This window comes from Orbicella faveolata, unplaced genomic scaffold (assembly GCF_042242905.1).
Source record: "Orbicella faveolata isolate gen_17 unplaced genomic scaffold, um_ofav_v1 contig_46, whole genome shotgun sequence".
Taxonomy (NCBI): Eukaryota; Metazoa; Cnidaria; class Anthozoa; order Scleractinia; family Merulinidae; genus Orbicella; species Orbicella faveolata.
Window position 1 is genome coordinate 3,604,816 of NW_028301576.1, and position 12,685 is coordinate 3,617,500.

The window sequence follows — 12,685 nt, forward strand, 5'->3', positions numbered from 1 at the left end:
AATCAAATCATGGAAAAACGTTTTGCTCCGACATTAACCTGGCATCATTAAAATTGTTGAGTGCAGGAAATAGTGGACATAATCGCGCTCAAGATATTATAACATGACCAGGGACTTGGCCAGAAAAAAGTTATGACCGAGGCAATGTTATTTGTTTGTTTGTTTGTTTATTTGCTAGCAGCGTTTGACTTTCCCCCTTCAAAAAGGAAAAAGAAAAGAAGAACATGGCTGAGGTATGCGCAAGTGTCGCGGCTTGCCTGTCACTAGCTACGGCTCTGATGACCATAAAACAAATAGTTACTAAACGGTAAAAATCATGATCAACTACTATATATGACACTAAGGATTTAGACAATAAAGCATCTGTTGTCTTGTTAACTTTTCTGAATACTATATTCATCCATGTATTTTAAGTCAAACTTTCTTACGAAGATAATAATTTCTTTCCCTCATATACAATTTAATATGCTCATTAACTTTAAACTGTTGTTTATATCATGATATTTCAAAATAACAAAGCCAAGTAGAAAAATGTCATGGCGCTTCATAATGCATTACAAGTCACGAAGAGGTACATCTACAGCTCGCCTTTCACGGTTACGGAGTGTAGTTTTTTTGCGAAAGAGTGCAGCTATAGCTGATCTGTATTCTGGCATGCGGATGGCGTATAATATAGGATTTATAAGAGAGTTTGCAAAAAGTAAAACCCAAATTGCAATTTTTATGTTAATACCCACAGAAAAGGACATTTTAAATTTACTGCTATAAATGAGAAAAGCGAACATAACAGCTGGCAGGTTCACCAGAAGAGATGCAACAGTCACAATTAACAATGTCACGGTCAGTTTTCTTTCTCTACTGGTTGCACCATGGTGTTGAGGCTGCGCTCCACAACGGACTTTAATAACAATGGATGAGTAAGAAACACAAATGATCAAAAGTAGAAACAAGACAGCTGCAATCGTTAAGTAAAGATCAAGAAATCCATATTCAGATGCACCGAAGTACCTAATATATACCGAAGTAACAGATACCATAAAAACCCAAACAAAGGTAATAAATAGGCCATACACCCATTTTTTTAGCAAGCGATGCCTCAAAGACCGAAATGTCGCATACGCCCGTTCTAAAGCAATAATGGATATGTTTAATAGAGACATACCAGGAAAAACAATAAGTAGTCTTGTTACTTTATAATCTGCCAAATATACATTTGGATGCCCCTTCCACACTTTACAGATTACTCCAAACCAATAGAACAGAACATACACAAGAACTCCTCCAGCCAACATATCTGTAACTGCCAAATTTATCACAAGGTACGTGCTACGCTTGCGGAGATGACGGTCTCTTATAAAAACAATTATCGTACGGAGGTTAAGTGTTATTATGGCAACAGACTCGGTTAAGCCTACAGTCATCCAGGTTATGCACTCGGGTGAAGACATCTCAGAGCTCTGTCTTTTTCTTGTTGCTGTTAGAAGTAATTACTCGTCTGCCAGTGGAAGAAAGTGATTTTGTTTTGTCAGGTTCTTTTACTAACTGTAGAAGACATGAAATTAACAGGAATTCATTACATGCTTACATCAATGTGCAGGACGTCATTTTGGATTTTGAGGTATTGAAAAACAGTTTTCAATATGTCTTTTGTTGTTTTTTAATATTGCTGTTTTTGTATATTTTCAGCAATTTGTGTAATCCCCAAATATCGAAAGTTAATGCAAAAACACTTGGAGGACTTGTTGCAAGTCCAAAAATATTTCCTTCGAGGTCCATGACATGGAACGATGACGTAACATAGCATGAAATGACGTCATCATCTCTAAAGAGCCGCGACCTTAGTCCGTCATCAAGTATTTCATGATTCGCTTTGTGAAAGGTTAGGAAGTTGGAGGAAAATAGTCAAAATCGACCAAATAGGCAAAAGTAGCCATGAAAAGATCAAGATCCTTTACCGATGACACATTATACCAAAAATTGTTGCCAGCTAATTTTATGGAAAGGTTACCAGATCTGGAGTTTGATTTTGATGCTTTTAAAGTTTCAAATTTGGTGTGGGCCTCAAAAGGTCCCCCTCGATCTGGATAGGGGAGTATCGAGCTTCAGTGCAAAGTAAAAAGAATGCAAGTACAATAGTTTGACTGAGGCCACTGCCAGACAAAAATTGTAACCGCGCGAGGCTATATGAAGAAAACAAAATATTAATTCATTTCATTTTTTAATGAATAGCTTTTTAAATCGCGCCGAGCTAAGGTTAAGGACAAAAAGTTTATTCACTAAAATCAACAATCGCGTGTTCGAAAGTCGTTTGACGATTCTAATGGGATGAGAAAATTTCTGCACGTGGTTCGATTGATTCTTTCCTCAAATCTCAGTTACTGTGGAATAATATTATTTCCAAAACGTCTTCGAAAACAGTCACCAAAATAAATTTTTTTAAATGTAAGCTCAGCAATGAAATCCGAGTTCCAGATGGGATTTTAACCCACGACCCTCCGGTGATATAGCCGGACGCTCTAACCACTAAGGTACTGGAGACTGTATGGTGAGCAAGGATGAAATATGGGTCTTTGACTGGAACTGCAGCGCGCTGTCGCACAGCCAAATAATGACTTGACACTTATGAACTCAATACTGCATCGCGCAGTCACATTTAGGCATATTAAAGATGCAACCAACCACCCTCGAAAGTGAGTATAACAAAGAATATTAAATGTAGAAATGACATCAACTCAGAAAAAAGTCCGAATTCCAGCTAGGATTTGAACCAACAACCCTCCGTGACCTAGCCGAACGCTCTAACCACTGGACTACTGGAGAAATAAATTGTGACCCAAGATAATATTGATAGTTAGTCAGTTTGAGTTAAAACAGGGAAAACACGGCAGCGACTACAAAAACGTAAACGGTATTGATCCAGAATTGTGTACAACACTGCCCAATGGTTAACGTTTTGAAATGTTCAACTGACTTTGAAGTAAAACCTAACGGTAAAAGCGCGCGACGTTTCGACAGAACTTCGGTCATTAACAAGTTCAAAAGAAAAGATAAAAATTTTGCATAAGTATAAATATAAAACAAAGAAGAAAAAGATTAAATTTCGATAAACATTTCAAAATAAAAATGAGCGAAAGAAATTTTACACAAAGTTTCGATGTCGTCATGACATCATTATCAAGTGACAAGAAAATAACGGTTCAACAGTGTTATATATGCGGTGAGAGGTGTGATTGTTCATTAACATATTTGTTTAAACAAATAGTTTCGCGCGGATGGAATCCGATTGCGTGTTCAGGCTAGGTTTCTTCTTTCTAATAAACAGCATTTTGTAAATCAAACAATCCAGTTTTCCGTTGCATTTCTTTAGGACGGAAAAATTATTGGTAAGGTCGTCGATGTTATAAAGGCCGTGATCGTTCTTTAAATGCTTTCCGATTGCGGAGAACCTGTGTTCATCAATACGTTGGTGCAAATGCCGGCTGGTATACCCGACATACTCTGCATCGCACAGATCACGCAATCGGATTCCATCCGCGCGAAACTATTTGTTTAAACAAATATGTTAATGAACAATCCCACCTCTCGCCGCATATATAACACTGTTGAACCGTTATTTTCTTGTCACTTGATGAGGATGTCATGACGACATCGAAACGTTGTTGAAAATTTCTATCGCTCATTTTTATTTTGAAATGTTTAAAGAAGAAAAAGTACCTTATTTATTTGAATAAGCGCCCAACGTCGAATTAGCGCCACCTCGAATAAGCGCCCATCCTAAAGGCAGTAAAAGTTAATAACTGGAAGCGCCCAGGCTCAAATAAGCGTCCACCCCGACCCCCACCCCACCCCTCTCCTCCTCCCCTGGGAGGATAAAACTATAATAATAAAGTAACGGAAAAATGCTGAGAAAGTGTTCCTTACCTTATGAATAGGAAACTTTAATTCTTGATTAGTTGATTTAGTGGCAACTCCGGCAGTAAAAAACAGTCACTATGCGGAAAGAAAATGCTTGTTAAGTGGGGAAAAAAATGAACCTTTTGACACCATATAACACGATTTTAAATGTGGGATTTAATTAAAATGCATTGTCACGTTTTTACTTCAGACAGTGAAATAAAAACTGCCGCAAAATAAACGTTATTAACCCGGCCTTTTTCGCTATAAGTCTGCTACAACTTTGTTCTGCTGACTTGAACGTAATACTTCACCCTTGAAATACACACAATTTCCTTTCTTTCATGAAATATGCAAATTTGATGCTTACTGATAATACGATTTTAGACTCGAGCTACGAAAAAGAAGCAGAACATGCAAGGAAAACTCTCAAAAGGACTGGGTAACTAAAGGCTCAAAAGAACATACATGTTATCTTCGGTTTCATAAGAACACTCTGTGCTAAACGACGGGCTGAATGGACAAGCCATGCGTGTAGTAAATTATTTTAGAAATTTGCTGTTTCTCCGACACTAGAATTTTTCCAAACTTTGATGAAGGCCCAGCAGCTCCAATAATTTGTTTCACGAACAGAGACAATTTAGGTGTATATGACATGAAAAATAATTTCTGCTTATTTGGAAGGCCTTTCAAAATACAGAAGAATGGCGTTTTTCTTTTTTGAAATATCTTTTTTCGTTTTAGAGTTATTGACGTTTTTCTATTATGCAAATTAGAGCAGTGATGACGTCATATTGTTTGAAACTAAAAAATGGTACGATACTGAATAAACAATATCTCTAGAAATATTCAAGCAGTGTCCTTGAAACTTGGCACCATAAATGTGCATCACAAAAGAAACAAAATGACACCCTTAGTGCTGTTGCCATAGCAACTCTTTCGGCTCCAGTGTCTTTCTGTCAAAAACAGATATCCCCATTTGCAACCTCTAAAGTGAGACAAAGGGTCCTAGTTGGCACAGCCATAGTTCCCATATTGTCTTAACTCCCATCATTAGATTGGGTGGGGTAGATGGTTCTTGGTTTAAGACAAAAACTGAGAGTTTCAGTTTTTATTAAGAAAGCACCAGCGGTAAAACTGTTGTAATGGAAACAGCACAAGTGGGGTCTTTTGTTTCTTTTGTGATGCACATTTATGGTGCTACGTTTCAAGAACACTGCTTCAATATTTCCAGAGATATTGTTTATTCAGTATTTTCATAATGGGTTGACTAGCACCTATGGTTCGTCAGTTCCCTTCTAGTCTTCCTCACTGCCTTGTTATGTACTAAGATTTTTTTTATTAATGTGGTCATTACAATTATTATTAATATTATTATTATTTTGTAATATCGTTTATGATTTTTTCTTTGTTATATAATCGCAGTGAAAATTGAATAAATTGAATAAATTAAAAATTACCACTTTTTAGTTGCAAACATTATGACGTCATCACTGATCTAATTTGCATAATAGAAAAACGTCAATATCTCTAAAACAAAAAAGGATAGTTCAAAAAGAAAAATGCCATTCTGTATTTTGAAAGGCCTTCCAAATAAGCAGAAATTATTTTTCATATCATATACACTTTAAAGGTTCTTTAAAAATCGAACTATAAATTTTTCATTAACTATTCGCCAAGAATGTAGTATAGGTTAGAGTTTCTAACCTTGTAAAGTTTTCTAATTTTATCAATCTCACAATATTAGGCTCAAGTGCACTACACCAACGTGCGTTTGAAACTTGATCCACTAGGTTTGACTACTCAACTTCAAAGTTACAGACCTCAATAGCTAGTCGATCGACGTTAGCAGTAAGTTTAACCCATGGAATATTTTGATAACGCAGCCAAATTAGAATTACTACTTAAGTGCATTAACCAGTTTAATTAAAGGAAAAATTCATTATCATAAAAGCTGGTAGTCTTGATGCTTAACTGAACAGAAACCCCGGTGCCCCTGGATATCATCGCTCAATAAAAACACTTGAAAGCAAGCGTAGGAATCACACAAGGATTCCGAGAGAGTCCGATCGTGGCCGTTAAGAAAAGGAGACGCCTGGGTCAGGCGGTATTTTCTTACAGTTCGACCATGCAAAAATAATCCACAAGACTGATTCCTGTTTCCAATTGCAAACAAACGATTAAGAGATTCTTCGTGTCAAGCTTATGTGATAAACAAACGATTTTCAATCACCATTTTGATACAAAAAATGGTTTCAATCCTGCTCAGTTTTGAGTCTTGGAAAGTAACTGCTTAGATATTACACTAGGCTCCTGGAAAAGATTCGTTTAATTCTCTTGATGCATATGGGTGAAGATATCGGTCGAGAAACAATATAACCTTGTCTAACCCAACCTGTCCATAAACCAGTGTCTTCACCAAACCGTGTTAGAATGAACCAAATGTTGCATGCAGTCGTTCTACAGAGATACAAAAGCGAAATTAGTCAGAAAGGTCACAAGAAACAAATTAAACAAATAATCCTAAAGGAACAAAAGTTTAGAGCATTCCCTAGAGCAAGTGTAAGGAGGTCGTACACATTACACTCTACACATTACACTTTACACTTTACACTTTACACTTTACACATTACACTTTACACTTTACACTTTACACTTTACACTTTACACTTTACACATTACACTTTACACTTTACACTTTACACTTTACACTTTACACTTTACACTTTACACTTTACACTTTACACTTTACACTTTACACTTTACACTTTACACTTTACACTTTACACTTTACACTTTACACTTTACATTTTACACTTTACACTTTACACTTTACACTTTACACTTTACACTTTACACTTTACACTTTACACTTTACTCTTTGGGTTTTTGCTGTAAACGAATCTTTTCGCTTTGGGTACATTAACGAAGCATTCAGCACTGCAGGGTGAAGGCTGTGATCTCGATCAACTATAGCTGTGCCTCACAATTAGAAAGTGCTGCAGAATTTCGGCGATATAACTTATCTATATGCTTTTTATAAAACTTTTTTTATCAGAAACGACTAAATTCTAGGGACTTTTTCGGTTTTCCAGGTTTTACATTGTACATTGTACATTGTACATTTTACATTTTACATTTTACATTTTACATTTTGCATTTTACACTTTACACTTTACACTTTACACTTTACACATTACACTTTAAACTTTACACTTTACACTTTACACATTACACATTACACTTTACACTTTACACATTACACTTTACACTTTACACATTACACATTACACTTTACACTTTACACTTTACACTTTACACTTTACACTTTACACTTTACACTTTACACATTACACTTTACACTTTAAACATTACACTTTACACTTTACACTTTACACATTACACTTTACACATTACACTTTACACTTTACACTTTACACTTTACACTTTACACATTACACTTTACACCTTACACCTTACACCTTACACCTTACACTTTACACTTTACACTTTACACATTACACTTTACACTTTACACTTTACACATTACACTTTACACTTTACACTTTACACTTTACACTTTACACTTTACACTTTACACTTTACACATTACACTTTATACTTTACACTTTACACATTACACTTTACACTTTACACTTTACACTTTACACATTACACTTTACACTTTACACTTTACACTTTACACTTTACACTTTACACTTTACACTTTACACTTTACACATTACACTTTACACTTTACACATTACACTTTACACTTTACACTTTACACTTTACACATTACACTTTACACTTTACACTTTACACTTTACACTTTACACTTTACACTTTACACTTTACACTTTACACTTTACACTTTACACATTACACTTTACACTTTACACTTTACACATTACACTTTACACTTTACACATTACACATTACACTTTACACTTTACACTTTACACATTACACTTACACTTACACTTTACACTTTACACTTTACACATTACACTTTACACTTTACACATTACACATTACACTTTACACTTTACACTTTACACATTACACTTACACTTACACTTTACACATTACACTTTACACTTTACACTTTACACTTTACACTTTACACTTTACACTTTACACATTACACTTTACACTTTACACTTTACACTTTACACTTTACACTTTACACTTTACACTTTACACTTTACACTTTACACTTTACACATTACACTTTACACTTTACACTTTACACTTTACACTTTACACATTACACTTTACACTTTACACTTTACACTTTACACATTACACTTTACACTTTACACATTACACATTACACATTACACTTTACACTTTACACTTTACACATTACACTTACACTTACACTTTACACTTTACACTTTACACATTACACTTTACACTTTACACTTTACACTTAATATTTAGTACACTACTTTGACCGAAAAGCTACTCCTTTTGTGTACTTTTTAATGCAAAAAAGTATTCCTTTCACAGATCTCTTTAAGAACAGTACATCGTTTTTCTATCCTCTACACTTTACACTTTACACTTTACACTTTACACATTACACTTTACACTTTACACTTTACACTTTACACATTACACTTTACACTTTACACATTACACTTTACACTTTACACTTTACACTTTACACTTTACACTTTACACTTTACACTTTACACTTTACACTTAATATTTAGTACACTATTTTGACCGAAAAGCTACTCCTTTTGTGTACTTTTTAATACAAAAAAGTATTCCTTTCACAGATCTCTTTAAGAACAGTACATCGTTTTTCTATCCTCTAGAATGAAGTTAATGAGCACAATGTTACAATTAGATTATTCGCTCCCGATTTCTAGTTAAACAATAGAGTGTTTCTGTCGAGGAACTATCGGCTGATAGTTGCCCCATGTTCTTGAAACAAATATTTGCCCGAAAAGCGAAGCTTCGAGGGCAAATATGCCAGTTTTAAGAATATCACATTTCCAAGGGACAACTATCAGACCGATAGTTCCGAGACATAAACACTCTATTGTCTCAGTTATTGTTCACCACCAAATTCATATTCTTCTGCGCGGCAGTTCAAAAATCATGTTAAATCATTTTCATCGTTTTTAGACGGACGCCGTGAAAGCCAAATGTAAAATTTGAAACAGAAAATAGACATAAACCCACTTAATACAATTTTATTTGTTTATTTTTTAAAAGCCCGCTTGTTTACAGAAAAATTTTCACGGACGAGCACTATCCATCCGGGTATTTTCCTCGGACGGTCACTATGAGCTGATGGTGTCACTCCGCCGAAGAACACTATCGCGTCACGCGATCAATGTAAGCCAATTAGAATCGGAGAAAATTTAGTGGTGAACTATAATGGATGATAGTATACAAGTAGCTCTGCCAAGAGATTGCTGCATTCGCACTAGTATAGTAGTAGAATTCTTCAAGTACGGGAGAACATCAAGTTTCACCAGAAGATATACAGAAACAAGTATTATTTCTCGAAGTCACGTTGTGGTGGGAATAAAGACACTCCGATTTCCCTACCCTTCTATATACTTCAATTTGTGAAATCACTACCTTTGAATATACCTCAGTCATGAGAAAGGTACACTTTACAGGCGAAGCCTCCCCCTAAAGGTCATTATAGGAAGTGCGTTCCCACCCACCCCTCCGCAACCGTGGGTGCTTAAAGTCGGGAAATTCGTCAGTTTGAAGAGCAAATGATTTTTGGAATCAGTTAGCATTTTCAAAGAAATATAGAATACTGACAAGAGGTTTGAAAAATCTGTGAAAATTCTAGACTGCGGGGATATGAAGTTACGCCATATCTTAAGTGAGAAGACGGGGTTTTTCTCACAATTAACATTTCACAAAGGGAAAGAGCGAACAATTGCCTCTTCTGGTTTTGCCAGTAAATAGAGTTATTGCGCTGCTGCTATTGGCTAGTGCTGCTTCATAGAACTGTTTTCTATCGATTCGAGATAATGCATTTTAAATCACCGCGCGGGTTTTCAGCTTCCTTATAAGCTCCTTCTTTAGTCTTGATTTGCCCGTCGTTCGTTGCCGTAACCTGTGATCAGGCGCGGAGGGTATGATCACCAGTTACCGTTATCGTTGTCGTTTCCCACAGGTTCAAAATAGTCGTGGGGCCCCTAGAATTCGAAATGCCCCCTCCGGAGGAGCACAGCCAGTGCATTGAACCTCAAACTGCTGCGGCTTTGCTATCGTTATTTTGCAATCTTGCAACGAAAGCAGCGGGCTATACAGTCTAGGGTTGTATGAAGGTCTTACATTTAAACTGCATTTGTGGAAACATTTACTAAAACCCAAAACTTTATAATAAAAAGGTTTATATTTCCCAGAATATAATTAAGAGAGAGTCAGACTTGAAACAAGGGAATTGCTGTCTTTGGTTACTTAGTAGCAGAAGATTCCGGATGAGTTGTATACTTAGTGTAAACATTAGTCGCAAATTCAGGCCATCAGCGAATGACAAACATGAGTGAATCATTCTCAGAGAGATTCAAAATGTCAGATTTGAATGGCGCTTGACAGTGGGTCATTTCCGAGTTGCCTTGTTCCTTTGTATGAAAACGATTCTTTGAGTGAAACCATTCATATTAAAATGTGTTTCAAGTGCAAGTGTACGAGACCTCGTTTGGCTCGTTTTTGCAACTCGTAAATGGCCTGTTTAGGCCTGTAGAAATAATTTATATCCAGGAGCAGAGGCTCCCTTGCTCGTCTTTATTGTCGTTCCCTGGATGACACAGAAAACAGCAGCAAATACAATAGCATTTGTAGCATAGAAGTAAATTACAACTTGATGTGACAATAATATGATAATAGACATACTGCAAAACCTAAAAAGTACATGAGGCTGAAAGTTTACACCCAAAAATACCTGGCATTAAAATTTCCAACCCAAAAAAATACAAGACTTATTAATTAATGACGTGACATGAAAGACATTGATTGACAACAATGAGATGTACATGTAATATAAAGAAAACAGGAAAATTGAACACGATTACAAATAAATACATTGTATTGTCTTCTTTATCTGCATTTATTCCGGAGCTCGCACGTTGCTGAAAAAAGGTTCGAATGAATGACTGTCTGATCCACTGATCGCAAAAATAATCAAGGGTGTAAATTTTAAATCCAAAAAAATAAGTCGGACCCCCGCCCCCATCATGTATACAGCGAGCACACCCCTTGGGATTGAGACTTCACTTTTGCCATTTAGCAGAAAAACAAAAATCAGAAAAAGCCAATTCTTGATGTTTAACACGGACTTGTTTCATGCTGATACTAACACTACTTTAAAACGTGCGTACAGAAGGATCATAATTTTTTGTCATCCATTTGGACATATACTGGCCATTTTCATTAGCCAACCCAAAGAAAACAACTGTTTGCCTTGCACCAATACTCCAATTGACAATAATTTTGAGATTGCAATCTAGTACAAGGCCCCTGATGGCAAAACAAACAAACAAACAAACAAAATTATAATAACTTGAACTTCAACTGTTTACAAAATCAAAGGTTGCATAATGTTTCGAAGACTTTTTCAGAAGCAAATCATCGAGGTGAAGATGCATGATTTTTTTAGATAAAGCATTCTTAGATTTATGGTTTAGTTTTTGAAAACTGTGCCTTTTTTTTAGGAATTGAGCAACTGGATGCGATTTGAAAATAATTGTGTGAAATCGCACTGGTCATCACATAAATACATGAACTGTATCAGACCAAAAGCTCACACGGAAAGGACAAACACGTCTACATGTAGGTCGATCTACCCACAAAGAAAAACTAAAATTTGTTCTCTTTGAAATTGCTTAAGTTGTAATATTTACTTCCAGGCGAAACACTTCTTCTATTTTAAATATCAACTATACATAATTAAATAAAATTGAAAGACAGCTCACAATCTACAAATGACTGGGTTAAAATCATTATCTTAATCTTTATTGATCAAGGCTGTCATTCATATACCTAAGCTGACAAACAAGCTTACATTGTATGCTGGCAGACTAATCAAAGATTACGAGTCAGCCGTACTTTCAACACCCTCACTTTAACAAGAAATATATTAGACTACGAGTAGTCCCTCTTTCGCTTAGTCCGTCCTGCGTGACGCGAAAGAAAGCCGCGAGAAAAAAATGGCCGCGCGAAATGCTGGAGGCGAGGAGCACACGAAAGGAGGGACTACCGCCTAAGCCCAAGAGTTTGAATTATGCGTTGCTCTCACAACGCCAAAATATGATTGGCTTATGTTAGGAGCGTTGACAACGTGTTGTCAACATTCGAGATACCTGTGACGTCTTGCAGGAATGTTTTGGAACCGGAGCAAATCGAAGCGGTACCAGAGCAAATCGAAGCGTTGGAATCGCGCTTCGCAAGCCGTGATGTTCTTGCGAATCTGCCGACAGGCGCTTTGGAAAGATTTAAATTTATCCAGTGTTTTGTTTGGCAAAGCTTTCTGCCTCCACCCCGACTTCGAACGTGTTAGTGATTTCGCCGCTCAACAGCATCGTCTAAGTCAGCGAATATAAATTCACTGAGCTTGGCCTTTCTGCCGTCCATTTGAAAGATTGAACCGGACTCTCACTTGACGCCGGACATTCACCTGAAATTTTCCGCTGCTATCGGCAAACATTTCACCGCAGTTGGGTGATCTTCTATGTATAACGTATAATGTATACTGTAAATTCTCGGTTGAAACTGTTGAAAGTTTCGCAATAACTTTTAGACGCAGCGA

The 12,685-nt window shown here is 36.2% G+C and overlaps 1 protein-coding gene across 1 annotated transcript; it reads right to left on the reverse strand.

Annotated features, from left to right (window-relative positions):
• Positions 1 to 554: 554 nt before the first annotated feature.
• Positions 555 to 1,500, reverse strand: LOC110050922 (histamine H2 receptor-like). The gene has a single exon (XM_089278394.1). It carries the CDS (start codon positions 1,446 to 1,448, stop codon positions 555 to 557), a length of 894 nt encoding a protein of 297 aa, XP_089134520.1. The 5' UTR covers positions 1,449 to 1,500.
• Between the last annotated feature and the right edge of the window lie 11,185 nt (positions 1,501 to 12,685).

Excerpts from the sequence above, each read along its gene's own strand:
- LOC110050922 (XM_089278394.1), bottom strand. The coding sequence starts at position 1,448 with ATGTCTTCACCCGAGTGCATAACCTGGATGACTGTAGGCTTAACCGAG.